This window comes from Pleurodeles waltl, chromosome 5 (assembly GCF_031143425.1).
Source record: "Pleurodeles waltl isolate 20211129_DDA chromosome 5, aPleWal1.hap1.20221129, whole genome shotgun sequence".
Classification (NCBI taxonomy): Eukaryota; Metazoa; Chordata; class Amphibia; order Caudata; family Salamandridae; genus Pleurodeles; species Pleurodeles waltl.
In genome coordinates this window covers 1,534,679,864-1,534,698,317 of record NC_090444.1, presented here as the reverse complement: position 1 = coordinate 1,534,698,317, position 18,454 = coordinate 1,534,679,864, and the positions used below count along the sequence as shown (strand labels likewise).

Genomic DNA, 18,454 nt, shown 5'->3' with positions numbered 1-18,454 from the left:
TAGGATGAGTTGACTTGAGAAGAGGATATGTGAGTTTGTTAGTAGGTTTGAATATAATAATGGAGGAGTAGGGGAGGGAAGAATCCAGAAGAGTTATTTGGGAGTTTATAGTGATAGGATGAGGATTGGGATGAGCAAAGGAGAGATGGAGGAGGGAAGAGTCTGCAAAAAGAGGTTATGGAGATCATAGTAGTAGAAGGGGGTTTGGATGAGTCAAAGGTGAGATAAGTGAGGGAGAATTTAGTAGGGTTGTTTGGTAGTTCATAGAGGTAAACTGAGGTTTGGGGTGAGCCAGGAGCGGTAGAGGAGGGACAAGTTTAGGCAGGGTCATTTTGGAGATCATAGTAGTAGAATGGGATTGGAATGAGTCAAAAAGTGGGGATGGAGTATAGATTGATAGAAGTATACTGTGATGGGGAGACAGAGTACAGCTTATGAGAGAGTATTTATTTCCATCTTGTACAGTAGGTCTAAAGTAATAAATAGATGTGTAAATACATAATGAAGGAATATACGTGTAAGGAATATAGTAATGGATGTAATATTTTGAGATTTAAAGTTGTGTTGTATAAACACAATAATAGATGTAATATTTCAAGATTTAAAGTTATGTTGTATAAACACGGACTTCAAGATTTGCAATATTTGAGGTTAATTTATTTGTGTACTTTCCTAACATTATTTTTTCTTTGCTCAATTTTCAATAGCAAAAAGCTTGCTCATAAAATAGTTAAGATAACATTTGCTCATTGTGATAGCTAAAATGAAAGCAGGGATTCATAAGTCTCTAATTTAACAACTTATCTAGGAATTATGCAATGACCTATGAACATGTTAAGCATAGAATAATATACACATATATATGTACACACACACATACGTTGTATACCTACTTGTATATACATATATGCATACACATATATATATACACACATAAATATATAGTTAACTGTGAGTAGATATGCATTTGTTAAACAGGCTTAAACAGTATGTACATATTTTATTAGTATGAAATAGTAATTATACATATTTCTCAAAGAAATAAACATATCTCTATATATATATATACAGTATATATGTATAGACATAATCCGATTATAAATGTTTACTAACACAGGCATATGCAGTCCTTTGCTGTTTGGATATGGTGGTTATGAAGGAAAGAGACAACTCCTGAGTAGTCTTCTGAAGACAAGGTAGTTATCTGTGGATCTTGTCTTTGGGGGTAATGAATTCCATAGTTTGGCTGCTTGAACAGACACGGATGTACCACCTATAGTCTTTTTCTTCTATGGTTGTGTTTTAAGGCGGGGTGCCAATCTTGAGTGGAGGTTTCTTAGTTGAAAGTATTTGGTGATTTTATTCCTGATGAAAAGTGGTCCTGTTCCATGTATTGCTTTCTGGGTGATACAAAGCAGCTTGAAGGTGATCGTCTGGCAACAGGTAACCAATGCAGTGCTGTCAAGGCAGGGGAGATGTGGTCTTGTGGCTTTACATGTAGTTGTAGTCTGGCAGCCGTGTTCTGAATGCGTTGTCGTTTTTTCATTGTAGATAGAGATGATCCATGGCAGAGCCAGCCATCTAGATAAGGGAATATGCGGAAATTTTGTCTGTGTAGATGAGCTGTTACGACTGTTAGGAACTTGGTGAACACTCAGAGGGCTGTGGTGGCTCAGAATAGGAGGACTTTAAATTGGTAATGTTTACCTGTGGAAGTAGGCCCCTATTGGGTCTAGTGCAGCCATAAAGTCACCCTATTCAAGAAGTGGAATGATGTACTATAAGGTGACCATGTGGAAGGGCTCTGATACAATGTATTTTTTTAAGGGTCTGAGATCTAAGATTGGCCTTAAAGACCCACCCCGTTTTTGGATTAGGAAGTACAGAGAGTATACTCTTACGCCATGATGTTGAGGGGGGATGGGTTAAGTAGCTCTTTTGAGGAGAAGAGCTTGAACTACCTGCTTGAGTAATGTTTGATGTTCCTTTGGTAGCTTGTGAGTACGAGTTGGAATATTAGGCTGTGTGGTAATGAGCTCCAGACAATAGCTATGTTGGATAATGGCTAATACTCAGTTGTCTGTTGTGATGGAATGCCAGATTGGAATGAAATGCGGCAGTCTGACCCTGACAGTTGTTATGTGATTGGGAGGGTAGGATAGTGTAGTCACTGTTTGATAGAGGGTGTGACTCCACAAGCTGAAGCACCCTTACCTCTACCTTTGGTGTTATAACCTACAAAGTACACACATTAGTAGCCCTTTGAGAAGGAGCCTTGAGGTTGTTTTTGTTGGGCGGTGGATGCCTCTGAAGAGGCAGATTTGTAGACTCCACAGTAAGCTGGGCAACAAAAAGTCCCACAGGAAGCAGGTGTTCGAAGTGCTCCTACGGCTTTTGCCTTTACTGTCCCTAAAGTAGACTCTACCAGAGTACTGAAAAGGTTATCCTTGTCAAAATGCATGTTTAATATGGCTTGCTGAACTTCTGGTTTAAACCCAGAGATCCTGAGCCAGGCGTGGTGCCCAAGTAAAATACTAGTGTTCACTCCCTTTGCTGTGGTGTGCAAAGCATCTAGTGCACGTCATATTCAGGTATTTAAGATGATTTGCCCCTCTGAGACTAACTGCTGACCACTTTTTCTATGTTCCTCTAGGGGAAACTGGAGTAGTTTGTCCCAGTGGGAGTGAACATAGCTTGCTAGGAGAGCTTGGGAATTGATAATAACCAGTGGTTGGCCGTCTGAGCTTGAACCCTTTTTCCCCACAGCATCTATTATTTGCGTTTCTTGTTTGGACTTGGAGTATCTCCAGTGGCTTGAGAGTTGGCTCTCTTGCATGCTGTGGTGGCAACTAGAGAGTATGGTGGTAGCTGTCCTTTAATGAAAATAGGGTCAGGTGGTACAGGTTTATATTTTTCTGTAGGTGTCATGATCGTGGCTCTGATAGTTTTTTTTTTAGTTATTGGTATGCCGAAGCATACCTTTTAACATGGGTCGATATTAGGTAGCCGTATGTGTTGTGGACAGAGTATCAAAGAGGAAGTCATCCTGTAGTAGCTCTTTGTGTAGCTTTATATCGTGGAAAGCTGCAGCTCTAGCTATAACCTCTTGATAAGAGGTAGCATCCTTAGGGAGGGGTGACAAGCAGGATAAAGGTTAGGATAATTATCAGCATGGGTCTGCATCGTAGGTGTCCCAGGGATCATATCCTTGTGGCCCCTCCATACCCACCAGTGTCCGAGTGTGATGGCCCTTATGGTGATATATCTAAGGGGTCTCCTTGAGGAGATGGTGGTGAAAGAGAGTCTGGTAATGGTGAAGGTGAAGATGATGGTGGTAAAGGTGTTGAGGAACATGGAAGACAGCAGGGCTGATAGCTTTGTCTACAGTCTTTATTTTAGGAGGGACTAGCATGTCCAATGCCTCTTCAAAGGTAAGCTTCTTTTTCGGGGGTGGAGGAGAGGAAGCTTTATTCATCCATTCCCAATTTGTATGTGGATTTATTTCTGCAGAGTGTCTGATTTTTTTCAGCAGCTTGTGCAGCATGGGCTCCACTGATGGATCAGACGCAAGCTTGGAGCTGGATTTTGATTGGTCGAGACTGTGCTGAATGCAGGTCTCAGTCTGAGGAGATCAGTGCTGAAGGTTTCAGCTTCAAATGTGCTTTCCGTGCCAGGCCTGAGGGTGGGGCATCTGTAGTGGTTTTCCAGTCCTGACCATGCCCAGTCAGCAGTGGTTGACTGCAGCCCTCAGTTACAGTGATCAGAAATGCCAATGGTTTTTTCGTTGGCTTTGGTTGGAGGGCAGGGGGTGCAGTACTTACAAGTTGAGGCGATGTAATGTCCTGCATTTTGAGATCAACCTCAAGCTCGGAGCCAATAGAGAAAGCCTCCTCTACTTGACAATGGCTGCACCTGGGTGTGCTCTTCACCGAATATGTTGGGAGTGTCATCAGTGGCTCTGTGTGACATTTCAAGCCTACAAACTCTACAATCTTGAAGTATCTTCTTGGGCCCGAAGGACCTGCACGCGTCTGTAGACAATCACAAGTTGCACACTGAGTGCTGATCTGTGTGAGGGTGCTTTGCATGGCAACATGGGCAGAACCAAAAACAAGTGTGTTCCATTTTGAGTTGAGGATTGTTGAAAATCTGGTATGGATTTCAAATATAGGCCTCTAAGGGGCTTTGGTCAAGCACAATTTTTTGTTGAACATAATTTTTCCAAGGTGTAATCCAAAATCTGTAAAAATTATCAGATGGCACATCGTAAAGAACACACTCATACTATCAGCATAAGTTTCAACTCTGGCTCCATGCGCCTTACAAACTTTACAGAAATACAATTCCTTCATAGCACACCAGCCACTCCTGCAATATACTGTACTAATCCAAGAATGCTTATTTATTTAAAACTATAGGAGGCATTTGATGCCAGACAGTCAAAGGCTTATTATTATCATGCTAACTGAGCGAGACAGATAATTCATGAGTAGAGCAAAATAACTTACCTAATTCAAACGTTCCATGGGCAGTCAAGCTCTATGTGCTCGATCTTCTACCTTTGGTAACCATTACAGAAAATTCGTACAATGTATTTGTTTTTAATCCAGCAACTAAATATCCAAGAATTGTTGAGTTTGTCATTTAGTACTTTGTGTTGGCTGTAGCTGTATTTGGTATTTGGCATTGCTATGAATACCCCTCGGCGTTCTTATATACTGTGCAATATTCACTGCAGAGCATGTAAGGGCGCCCAGAGGAATGCACAGCAGTGCATACCCCTTAAAGCCCGTATGTACTCTGCAGTGATTACTGCAGAGTATATAAGGGTGCTGAGGGGTATACACTGCTGTGAATATCCCTCTGCCCTCTTATGTAGGGTGCTAAGGGGTATGCAAAGCAGTGAAGTCATTTTTTTTTTTTTTTAACTGGACCAGAAGGAGGAGCTATCCCTCAATGTTTAAAAATCACTGCAGATTAACGTTAAATCTACTGTGCTTTTTAAACATAGAGGGACTGGTCCTTCTTTCAGCCCTGTTTAAAAATGAAATAGTGCTGAGTAATTCATCCAGCAGATCTAAAAAATCTATTAGTAATTCTGCATAACTGGAGTAAAATGGAATTACTAAATTCCTCCAATTCCGCCGACAGAATTAACAATTCCACCCACCCCTAGTATTTCTATGCCTAGTCTGTGCACTTAACACTGACTGTGTCTAGTAGAGGCTTGACCACCTGATGGGGGTTTTCTATTTAGAGGGAGTGGCCTCTCCACACAGGTTGCACACGAGCGCTGACTCTGTATAGTAGGGGCTTGCTTATGCAATAGTGCTTGCATATCTGGGGGGAATGGGCTCTCCGTACAGTCTGCGTACTGAACGCAGACTGTGTTTAGTAGGGGCTTGCCCACCTAATGTGACTTAGCTCTCTGGAGGGACTGGGCTGTATGCACAGTCTGCACACTGAGAACAGACTGTGTGTAATAGGAGCTTGCCCACGTAATGGGCCTTCATAATATATTGAGAGTGCCTCTCTATAAAAAAAACTATACAAGCCCAAATGCTGTGCTGTAATTTTTAATTCCTAGTTCAGCTGAAGAATGGGGAAAATACTCCGTTGTCACTACTGAGCTGCATAAGCCTCCTAATGCATGGCAGTTCAACATTGACAGAAGGCGAAGGGAGGAAGAACAAGGGGCATCTATATTTTCCACTGCTGTCCAGCATATGATGGCTCCTGGAGAATAACTTCTCTCAGGTGTCCTTGCAGCCCAGCATCAGGACTCTGATCTGTGCTTCCCCAGACCAGGGATTGTTTGTATAGACTGCCACAGTCTAATATCTGTTAGTGAGAAAAGTGTAATTGCTGAGAAAAATCAGGTGGTAGCTCATCAGGCCACATACGTGTGATTAATCCATAGTTCAAACAAGCTGTTTTCAATTATGTTTATTTAAATCCCCTGAAAAAGAAAAGTTAGAAAAAAAATATTTTTTTTTAAATAAATCCAAAAAAGAGGTTCTTTTTAGAACAACCTTTATTGGTTAACAAATAGAAAAAAATGTATGTCGATTACCATGTCTGTTCCTAATTGGTAAAGTAGGTTACCAGGGACCTGCATCCAGAAGTAGAAATGTTTGATTTGCAAAAAGGTTTGCAAGATTTGCACTGCCTTTTTGAAACCCAGTATTATTTTGTGAACTGCCCAATTTATTAATAGGTCAGTACACAAAAGACTGAATCATAGTTGCTTGTAATTCTGACTCTTTCATGAATATTCATGGGATAGCTGACAAATTGCAGCCTGCCACTATTTTCTGTTAGCACACAAACAGTAATGTAATGGGGTCAGGAGACCACCAACGAAGAAGCACTTACTAATCAAGGTATAAAATAACTACTGTTAAGTAGACATTTCATGGGAAATTGTGGACTCTTGTTGGTGAAATATATATGCAGGTTTTTTTATGCAATGATTGGCAATTCACAAAATTTAAACTTCAACTGAAAATACCTACAACATTGACCATCATGTGTGCCTTAGAGAAAGCTTCTCTTTCTCTACATTCCCAAGGGATTTGAAATATTTGATTGGTGTAAGTACTTTGTGATGACTTAAGGGATTCAATCACTTACTTTAAGCTGTCAGGGCAATCAAGTGTATGCTCTCAAGTCTACTCCTCCTCATAATGCAAATCCAATGGGCCCCCTTTTATTCACTTCAGAATATTCAAGGACACCAAACTGCCAACAAGATTCCCTCACTTTTTCCCACATTTTTGTTTCCAATTCATGATGTAGAAGAATAGAAGGAAATATCCACCAAAGAAATTGTTACTTCATTTAATTAAAACGGAGTACCACTGTTTGGTGGAGATTCTACTGTTTTTTATTTGAGCACCATCTTCTTCCTATTCAGGATCTGTATATAGAGTTTGAAGGACGGGTTAATCAGCCACAAATGTGATGGATCTCTAGCCCATCTTATTCCAAGTTCATGGATATCATACACTTATAATTAGGCAGATGGTATATCCGTCATTTTGTGATGGAATGACCTGACCAACAAACTCTATACCAGGCCCTAAGTCATGAATTCCTATTCATGAAAACATAATAAATCAATAAGTGGCAGGCAATAATGGCAGACCCAAAATGTCACTGTAAACTACCTTTGTAGGCTGTCACACAGCTGTAGATAAGTCTATGCACTAGATACTCACCGAGATAGGAAGCACTTACTCTAAAGAACTCTAGTTGGGCTGACATTTGAAGTGGAATTGTGGACTTTGTTTGGTTAAATATATCTGTAGGTCTTCATTTTGACAAAGAAGCTCAATCAACAATGATGAAACCTCGGTAGGAATGACTTATATATAGGAACATATTTGGAGAGAATACTTTGCATTATCTAATAAGGATCTCTTTCATTTCTCTTGTGGTTGCCAGGGCAAACATGAATGTGTCCTCTCTCCTGCTCTGAGTGCAGAGCTGATTGTTCCACCTATCAATCACTTCTGAATATTGGAGTGTCAAATGATTTACAAGCTCCACCCTCAAGAGCAGTTGTGTAGTTGATGCTGCTATGTGGGCTTTCCTTAAAGAAATCTGTTTTGATTGTGGCCGAGATGCAAATTTCACAGAAATGTAACCTCAGCGGGAATCAGTCACATAACATAAGAGTTGCACCAGTTGAAGCTGTACCTCTGCTAATTCCCAACAATCTGAAATGGAAGACTGTACTAAATCTCAGTCACATCTGTGCTGGCTGTCTGAGCAAAGGTGATCCTCTATTCTCAGCTCTTCTGCTGCTCTGAGTACAGAGCCAAAGGGTCCAGATTTTAATAACCATTGCAAGCTGTTGCTTTTCAAAGGGTCATCAATCGAGGTAGCCATTAGCTGATTTAGTCAGGGTTAGGCCCCTGAGGGCAGCGGCACCGACTCTGCATAGTAGTAGCTCACTCACCTAATTAGACTTGGGAGTCTGGACGGAGTGCAACTGCAAACCCCTAAATGAAAAGGTGTTTTTTAACATAAAGTGAGATATTATTACCAGATCTGGAAATAATAGAAAACACAGCACAGCACTTTGCCCTCATTTTCCTGGACAGTTTGTGGCTTTCACTTAAGGATCTGAATGGAAATATTCACCAAATGATACACTTCTTTATTCAATAGGAAACTCCCCTATTTGGGAGATTAAACTCTATGTAGGCACAGTTTCCTTTCTATATGATGTTCGTGTTAAATCACCAAGTTACAGTTAACAAAAGTAAGCAAAAATAATTTGCTAAGCCAATAGGTTGCACAGCTGCAAAGTAATGGGCTTGGCATTGTTTGGTTGTTATCCTGCTCTAACACACAGCTAAATAATTTGCACATACAATTCTATTTCAACTCCATGAAACAACAGGTTTCAGATCTGCCCATTTTTTGTTTGAATTTAAAAGATTAAATTTGATACTTTCCACAAACCAATTGTCACCTTAAATTGTGTTTTTGACAATATCTATGTGCAGATTCATTTGGCAGTCCTCCCCACTCTACATCACTGGACCTGATATATCTCATGCCAGATTCTACATAATGATTTCCTCTTCCATAAGTAGGGCCAAGTGTGAAATATATAGTAGGAATTAGTGGGAAAGGCACTTTAAAGGGTAGACAGTGTTGTGTTCAGTACCATCCTCCTCTATTCATATCTCCTTTGAACTCAAAAGAATTCAACTTTGCATTTTAGGAAACAATAACTATGAAGCAAAGAGAGAAGGGAAATTATAAAATGCAAGTCTTCCATGGCTTACTTTGTCATAATGCCATATTGGGCACTGTTTTCTCCCATAGTCACAGAAGTGCTGGCACTTCAGTGCAGGTCTTTTATGAAAGAAAATGAAATTTTAACTTCAAACATATTAGTTCTATAGTGTGTGATTCTAGACGACTTTGACATGGTGGCCTTTCTCACTGTACAATGCATTGTGGTCATTAAAAAAACAAAATCAGTGTTGTATGGTGTGCCCTTTAAGAAAGTGGGCCTTCTGATGCTGAATTATATGTGGATGTTTGGCAGACGGCTGCTGGTTAAGGTTATTCAAAGGAGGATCTGGCTAAGTCTCTACCATCGGAATATCAATTACATTAAATGAGGAAGAGGAACCTATAGGTTGTCACAATGGCACACATTTTTTTCCAGCAGATTCCCCTTTAATTCCCTCCTCTAAATGAGCCCTGTGGTAATTTGACATGGTTTGTCTTCTCTGGAGAACTATGTTGAGCGATTTGGCATTGGTGGTCAATTTGGTGTGACATCTGCCTAGGTTTCTTTCGATAGCTAAATCTCACAGTGTTGCACAGATCCAACCATTGATGAGATAGTAACACTAGTGTCAATCTTTTTAGCAACTTCAGCCTTCTGCCACTGGACTCAGTGACAACAATAATGGTTTATTATACATGTCCCAGTGACTATGTAAATGATCTGCCCTTTAACTAAGCCACACTGATGCTCCGGTGTTAGGAAGGTTGGTCTTTTGGGTCATGAGATTTTTCAAGGGGATTCTAGATGGCTCATCAAGTCATAATCCATGCTAATCTCAGTTTCAGCTATTCTCCAGGAGGTGTGCTTGAGTTTTGCTGGAACTGAACAGCAGAGATGGTTTCCTTGGTGAATACTATCTAAGAGTGGTTTGTCTCTTCCAGAACCCCACATCATGTTATTAACTGGCAATGAATTCGAGGGGAGAGGTGTCCTATATTGTTTCTCAATACTTTACTATCTTGACCAAGAAAAAGGACTGGTAGCAAGATAAATTAGGGGATTCAGGATTAAAGTGTTTCAACAGGCTCTTCTGAAAAAATCCTGTTGAGGTTAACTAATGGAGAAGTGTGGCACAATGGTTAGAGCGGCAGACCCTGAAGCAGAGATCTGGCTCAAGACCAGGGTTCAAGTCCTGCTTTGGCAGATCTTGGGCTCAATTCCCTTGGACTAGATAATTCTCGCCTCGGTGCCTAATCTAATTAATGGGTCCCACTCTGCAACTCTGGGCAATAGCTTGCTTAATCTCCACAACGGGCCCACCAGCGCTTGGATGCCTGGCTTCACCCTGGGGGTGCCCAGGAGTGGGCACCTCACAGGGAAAAGCCAGGAGGGGTTCCATAGCGGTATGAGTACAGCGCCTTGAGACCCTAACGGGTGAGTAGTGCGCTATACAAGTGCAAAGATTACAGTTTACCTAATGAAAGTAAGAGGTCTGAGAGGGAATGTACGAGAAAGAAGTGGAAAGTAAGACTTTACAAGAGATCATCCCCACAATAGTACATTACACAAACAAAATTGTATGCCTGGAGACCTAAGTGATTTTAATACCATTTGGAAAATAAAATATAACAATTGTATCTGGCTGCCCATTTAAAATAGCAAGTCTGTGCATACTCAAGGAAAACCTATTACCAATGGCTAAGGGTTTCTATATCCATTTCAAATATGTGTCAAGTACTATTGCATCAGTTAACAGCTCACAGGAAAATACTTGAACAATGTGGATAGATGGATAAAGCAATTGAGCGACAGTCGTCAAGCAATGGAAGGAGAGTTAAATGCCCACAGCATTCTGGGTTAGTGCTATCTTTATATATGTGCTCTTAGATATGTCATTCACAACAACTTGGTGCCAAATAAGAGCATGTTACGTAAATCACCATAGATACTGTAAAGTATCATTGTTTTCTTTTCCAGGAGCCTTAGTGGGTAGCTATATCATAGATATGTCTGATTTGATGTATGAATGCACATTTATCTGCATTTCTTGTTTTTTGTGACAACTAACGCATTGTTGTTTCCTTATGTTTTAGGATATGTTAAAGCACACAACTAAAGGACATCCTGACCGGCTTCCTCTTCAGATGGCTCTCACTGAGCTTGAAACACTAGCAGAGAAGCTGAATGAAAGGAAGAGAGATGCAGATCAGCGATGTGAAATCAAGCAAATAGCAAAAGCAATTAATGAGCGCTATCTAAACAAGGTAAGGTCAGTCCAATTAAGACTTTAAAGAAAGGCCATCTACTCTTTCACGATATCATTTCCTTTACTGTTTCGGCTTTAAATTTTTGGCTTTATGGAATCCATCCCCCTTTCCCAAGGAGCGCATACCTGTTGTTTCCAATATACCTAAAATATGTTTTGGGTCAGCCTATGGCTTATTATTGGATGGCTTTGTTGCTAATCTCACCTGCCCCCACTAGATTTGATGTTTATCATTTCTATTCTTGCGTTTGTACCGCCCAGGGACATTACAGTGCTACAGTGTTCTGACTGGTTATTTTGTATGCTTAAACTGCTGAGATTACTATTAGTGACTATGTTTTTCTTTGTTGAACTCGCCAAAGGAGTGTATGTGATGTAATTCTGTCTTCCCTCTTCACTTTGCTTCCCCACCGCATGACTCTATCCTCACTGTTTATCCATTGGCTGTTTGAGAGTGTACTTCTTTGTAATGCATTTTGCTGTCTATGTGACCTGCTTCATCCTTCATGCATCCCTTTTTCACCCTCCTAGCAGCAGGTGTTATATGCTTGGCACTGCCCTAGGCTGTGCACATCTGCACCACCTTTTTGGAAAGCAAGCAACTTACCCCCTCTCCCACACCTCCTTTAACCCATACTACTTTATAGACCTGTTTTTTGCTGCTGGTGAGCAGCTTGGGGCCACCCATGGGCCTTAACATGCTGTGTCAATTTATCACTCAATGTGGACCTTTGTTCACCCACTACTCCACGAATTTCAATCCACCCCCACCTTTTTAAAAGAATATCTTATCAAGGGGCGGTTCCTACATTAGAGCGCAAGGGGTGTTGCCCCCTTGTATTTGTTACTCCCTGATTGAGTGTTTAATTAAAAGCTTATTTTTGCAGGCTTCTGTGTTTTTATTTTAGCAGTGGGCCGTGTTGTGTTCCTTTCTTGTAAGTGAGGGGTGGCGGAGGTGGTTGGTGCTTAAATGCCATTAATTTGAGAGCAAGCTGGATCTAACCTTGTAGTGAATTGCACATGACAGGTTTGACAGATACTTTTGGTGAACAACCCGACATGTGCACATAAGGCCTTTCCCTACTGCACAACTCTTAGCAAGCCGAGGGATAACAGTCACACCCCCCCTGGTCTCCTACGGAGCGAAAGGTTCATCTACCCCAGCCAATCCTAATGCTGTTTGCAAACATAAATAGCAAGAGATCAGCATCTGGATTGGCTCAGGAGTCACGGAGAGGCCAGTAACACCAGTAACGGCACCTCACATGAGGGAGCAGAGAAGATGAGAGACAGTTCGTACATCTCATTGTGTCCAGTGTGTCTCATGCCATTCACACATAAGTACTTCATAGGGTCCTGCTGTTTTGCCGTTTTCCGTTTTGCCTTAGTTCTAGGTTAGTGTATACTTTAATTTAAAGATGCAAATCAAAATGCAGAGTTTGTTGTTGCCATGCCATGGCACGCGCCTAACATGGGAAAACTTAATCGTCATTTGTCACACCACCGTCATGCTTGTGCACACAAAAACTGAAAATTACAGATTGTTTTTGCAGCTGCTTCATCCAAATTAGGGGTGTGTGTTTTTTCAAACAAGGCTGGTGTTGTATTTAATTGAACCATTTATTCGTTTTCAAAATATTGGAGCTAGAGATTGATGAGCGTTAACAATTTAAAGCTGGATATTTTGAGGTGTTCTCAGCAGCAATTTGCATGCCCTTACTGTCATGGGCCCTGTCATAGTTGCTCTCAGCCACGGCCCGGACCGGCTCCTGACCGCTTTTATCTTTTACCACGCACAGCCCTGTGCCACCAAGATGTTTGCTGTAACTGATATCCCTGGTTATCTCCTGGGTGTGAATCAAGACTGCTTGCACTGGTGTGCACAGTTGCGCAAGGGAACTGGGGCTTTGCCTCTGCAAAAATCATCCAGTTAGTGGCACTTGCTCCGAAACCCTACCTTTGCAAGTTAATGCAGTTGTTTTAGGGAGATCCATTTCTCATTGGCACATCTTTTCCATTCATTTGCACTAACACACTTGATTGTGAATAATGCAAACAGCCTCTGGTGCTGACGCACTCTAAAGCGCAGTAAGTGTTGGCTTGATGTTTGCAAGCATTGACAGAGTACTGATCATGTGCAAATCACAGTATCTTTCATGGTTTTGTTACCTTTACAGGAAAGTTTTCTTTCTGCATTTCACACCATAGGTCACTAAACATGTGTTTTTGTGCCCCATTAAGATGTCAGCAAGTGGAGAGTAACATGTCTTCTGGCTGCAAAGTTGGAAAACCTTCACAATTCATAATATGTGAAAGCGCTCAGTTTCCTTAATTTGTTCAACCCATGCAGCTGTGACATGTATATCTACTGCTGGGTGGAAGTTACACCACACTTGGGTGGTCATTATGAGTTTGGCGGTGGAGGTGCGACCGCCAATAGGGTAGCGGTCCGGACCGCCATATTATGACTCAGGTGGGAAAATGTGACCATACCAGCCACTTCACCACTGCTGCCGCCAGAGCGGGAGAGCCGCCGCCGATGGCGGTGGCCATCTGGAAACATCCTGAACAACTAGGTCTAAACCACTACTTGCCTGAACCACTACTGCTAATCAACTAAAAAGTCTCTACAACTAAGTACTGAACAACTACTATCTAAACAACAATTGTGCCTGAATAACATATATATATATATCAGCACTTTTCTCCAGCACTTAGGAAGAAAGACAGAACTCCACGAACTCAGTTCATTATTTTAATCGTCTACAGGGACGCGTTTCGGTGTTGCCGCCTTCTTCAACCTGTCAAACGCCATGTTGGCTCTCTTTAAATAATCACATGGTGGCATTTCTGACCAATCACCATACATCTCAAATAAAAGTCACTTATTATCAATCTGAAATGTTTCTCTAATTTGGTCATACAAACTCAAGACATAGGGGGTCATTCTGACCCCGACCGGCGGCGGAAGCCGCCGGCCTGGCTGGGACCGCCAGAATACCGCTGCGCGGTCAAAAGACCGCCGCGGGTATTCTGGGTTTCCCGCTGGGCTGGCGGGCGACCGCCAGAAGGCTGCCCGCCAGCCCAGCGGGAAACACCCTTCCATGAGGATGCCGGCTCCGAATGGAGCCGGCGGAGTGGAAGGGGTGCGACGGGTGCAGTTGCACCCGTCGCGATTTTCAGTGTCTGCATGGCAGACACTGAAAATCATGGTGGGGCCCTGTTACGGGGGCCCCTGCAGTGCCCATGCCATTGGCATGGGCACTGCAGGGGCCCCCAGGGGCCCATGACACCCCTTACCGCTATCCTGTTCCTGGCGGCCACGACTGCCAGGAACAGGATGGCGGTAATGGGGGTCGGAATCCCCATGGCGGCGCAGCAAGCTGCGCCGCCATGGAGGATTCCCCAGGGCAGCGGGAAACCGGCGGTACACCGCCGGTTTTCCGTTTCTGACCGCGGCTGTACCGCCGCGGTCAGAATGCCCATGGGAGCACCGCCAGCCTGTTGGCGGTGCTCCCGCGGTCGTTGGCCCTGGCGGATTTTACCGCCAGGGTCAGAATGACCCCCATAATTCTTGACGACAATGGTGAGTACAGCCGCCTAGCACACAAGGGAGGGAAGGGTACAATTACACACCCACACGCATCCCACACAAAAACACACCACCATGTCCACGCACACAGACACCCTTACACACACATAACCTCACCAACAACATCCCAATGCACACACACACACACACACCTCCCCCAAACTAGGTACACCATCTGTACAGGTAGACACTTACCTGACACATGCACAGAAAGAAAAGTACAAAGCACATGCCTGTGAGACAACCTTCCAACATTAAAATGCAGGACTACGGAAGAACATTGAACCAACATGCCTGTTGGCCAGATATGTTAAACCAGAAACTGGAGGCAGAAAAATAAGTACAGACAGGGCCATGGGCCAGTCCTTTCAAATTGTCCCATTGGGTCCACAAGGCCCACACTTGAGTCCTACCATGGCCTCCACAGGGAAGGGGCATCAATGGGGAAGGCAGGCATCTCAGGGAGCAGGGGTAGGCGGTGGTGGGGACTCAGGCTTGGGAGGAGGGTTGCTTGGCTTAGGTTTTGGAGTGGGTGGGGTTTTGGGCTTTCCCTGAGAAGTAGTGGGAGTGGGCTTGGACCGGGGGAGGGAGTAGAATCAGGCCTCCTACATGTTCTTTTCCTCCCTGGTGAAAGGGAAGGAACGGGACTGAGAAGGGAGGACTGGGTAAGATTCTGATGAGGAAGGAGTGGATTTGGTGAGGTCAAGGGAACGTTTAGGGACAAGACGGGGTGGCCCAGTGGGTTTAAAAAGGTCAACACGTGAAAGGAAAAGCTTCTTAGGTTCCAGATGGAGGGGTTTTGTAGACAGGTTTGGAAATAGAGGTTGAGGGAGTGGAAGTATGTGGTGTAGGCGTGCTGTCAGTGGATGCAGGTGCACGCTTCGTCTGCTGATGTTTGCGAATGGCTCTTGCATGGATGAGTGGGTGCATCTGTTTGTACTGGGAGGAGGGGTGAAAACAGTGGGAGAAAACAGGCAGCTATTGTAGATGGATGTTGTGCAGGTGCATGCAGGTCTGGTGAGTGTGCAGTAAGTGTCTGTGAAAGTTGTCATGATGAGTGTGGGTGTGGTGTCTAGGGTGCATGAGTGGATCTCAGCAGTTGTGGTGACTGTGAGAGTAGGGGCAGGATCAATGACTGAGGTTGCAGAGCATGTGGGCGTGCATGGTGAGGGTGGGCGACACAGTGGGGGAAGTGGATGTTGTTGTGTGTACACTTGGATGTTGGGTGTGTGCCTGTTTGTGGTGGAACGTGTGGTGCTTGTGTTCCTCTTTGACTTTCTTGTGTGTTGTCTTGGGTGTATGCTTGTCTGTATGTGTGCTTGGGATGGGTGAAGGGAGTTGGGTGCTGGAAGGGGCAGAGGAGGCGGGAATGGGGACGGAAGAACCAGGGACACTACCTGCTGTCAAAGAGGAGGCCAGAGCCTGAAAAGATCTCTGTAGGCCAGACATGGCACTGTGAATTCCTTTCAGGTAGGGCTCGAAGGCCTGCCAGAGGGGTGACTTACCTAAATTACATGCAGTGTGTAGTGAACAGGGCACACTGGCAGTGTGGCATGTCGAGTTCGCATTTTAGGATTGCATCAGGAAACTCAGCCTGCAATGGCAGTGATGGGTGCTTCTGGATGCATGACCCTAGAGGTGGCACAGTCGGTGCCGCTGCACTCAGGGGCCTACCCTTAGCACCTCCTACCCTGGGTACCAAATTAACATTTACTAGGGACTTATAGTGGCAGCTAAAGGTGTTGCCAATTACCTTTGCAATTCTTAGGGAAATAACACTGGCACTGGAAAACTGGTTAGCAAGATACCAGTGCACTCCAGTCCAAGTTGCATCCAGAAACCAGGCAAAAAGTGTGGGGAGGCAGCAACAAAGTGCAAGGTGTTGGGCGAGTTGCTGGTTCATAACTTTCTCAAGGACTTTTGTTGGATAGGGGAGCAGAGCATTGAACTGGGAGTTCTTGAATTTGACTAGGTCAACATTTTTTTTTTTCCGGAGGGTCCTCACTTCAGTGTGTTTCCAGTCATCAGGAAGGAGGCTGTGGTGATGAAGGTATACAGGACCTTCCTGAGCTCGTCGCCGATGGTCTTGCTTCCAAGGTTGAAGACGTGGTGGAGACAATGGTCAGTGGGTGCTCCCTAGTGTACGGAGTTCATGATAAAGATAGTTGCTTGCGTGGTGAGGAGTTCCCAGTGAGTGAGTAGGTGTTCCGGTGTTCTTGTGCATGTGAGCTGGATGATGCTGTCTGCGGTGGAGGGCTGGCGTTTAGAGTTTTCGTAGAGAGCTGAGATCTTGTCGTGGAATATGTCTGCGAGGTTGTCGCACAGTTCCTGGGAGGGAGTAATGTAGTTCCCGGTGACTGCGGGATTGGTGAACTCCTTCACGATGGCGAAGATTTCTTTGCTGTGGTTTGTGCAGGCTTTTTGGTTTCTTTCAGGAAGCGGTGGTACTGATTGAGGGTGGTCCGGACTTTTCATTTTTTTTGCCGATACCGCTTTCTTTTAAGTTGTCAGGAGTTGCACTTAGAGGAGTGCAGTTTCTCGGTGAACAAACTTGCTCTTTTGCCTTGTTCTTTGACCTTGGCTGTCCTAGCTGCAGCGATGGTGGCGGTGCATTCTGTGATCCACCGGGAGAGGTTCTTTGCTGCTTGTTCAGGGTTGTGTGTAGAGTTTGGGAAGTGAGATCTGAGAGTTTCATTCTACTGGTCTTCTGGTACCTTTTCCAGTTTCTTCGCGTGGCTTGGTGGGGGGGATTACAACAGTGCCTGGGTATGTGGGTCCGGAGATGGTGAAGTGTACATTTCAGTGATCAGACCAGGTGAGTGGTGTGGGTGTACCCGGCTATCGCTGGAGGTGAAGATGGGTTTGAGCTTGTTTCCTGCGATGTGGCTAGGGTTGGTGATGAACTGCTTGACGCTGATGTTGCTCAAAATGTCTAGGAGATCAACGGAGCTGGTGTCATCGAGGTGGAAGTTGAGGTCCCCTAGAAATATGTAGTGCTCAATGTACAGTGCTTGTGGGGTGATTAGTTCCGGAATGGCGTTGCAGAAGCTGGGACATGGTCCTGGTGGTCTGGAAGTAAGGGTGCTTCTGATGGTGCTTTTTATATGTGTGTGGAGTTGGAGGTTGAGGTGTTCCGTTACAGATGTTGGGTCATCAGGGGATGTTATGCAGTGGTTGGTGGACCTGTAGATGATGGCAATTCTGCCTCCATGCTTGTTAGTTTGGTCCCAGAGTGTTATCTTGTTAACTTTGGGGATGGTGGTGGTGATGTCTGATGCAGAAGCGAGGTTGAGGCAGGTTTCTGTCAGAAAGATGATATCCAGAGTGAGGGAGGAAGGTTGTCTCCCAGAACTCCATGGAGTGTTTAACTATTGAACATGCATTGAATAGGATGCACAAGACTTGTGTTGTTGTGGTCTTGGTTGATGTGTCTGGTGCGTTGGTTGCTTCAGTGATGAAGGTGAGGCAGCAGTGTCTGGTGGTACACAGGGACAAGTGGTAACAGTGGATGCAGGTGCATCTGGCGTCCAGGAATAGGGGCTAGGAGGGAGGCGAGAAAACAGGCAGCAGGCAGGAATGGGGGGACATAACCAGAGAAAGGAGGCAAAAAACAGGAGAATGTACTCAGAAAAACAGGGGGAAAAGAGGGAGAAAGCAGCAAAAAATGAGGCAAAAGAAGGAGAAAGCACTCAGAACAAGCATTTGCAATGCGATAGGTCTCACATTTGTAAGAGTTTGAAATGTTGGCGTTTTACCCATGCGTTTTGGCTTGGAGTGTAGTGGATGTATTTTGTGTGGAATGGAATTATGTGGGTTGGATTGGAATTGTTAGTTGTGGAAC

The 18,454-nt window shown here is 44.0% G+C and overlaps 1 protein-coding gene across 3 annotated transcripts in view; it reads left to right on the top strand.

The window, feature by feature from the left end:
- Window positions 1-18,454, top strand: part of ARHGEF10 (Rho guanine nucleotide exchange factor 10) — a 949,815-nt gene that overhangs the window by 419,558 nt on the left and 511,803 nt on the right. For all 3 annotated transcript variants that reach the window (XM_069235817.1, XM_069235818.1, XM_069235819.1), the window contains one exon: window positions 10,849-11,019. In XM_069235817.1, coding sequence (XP_069091918.1) covers window positions 10,849-11,019 — 171 coding nt within the window. The remainder of the gene's footprint in view (window positions 1-10,848; window positions 11,020-18,454) is intronic.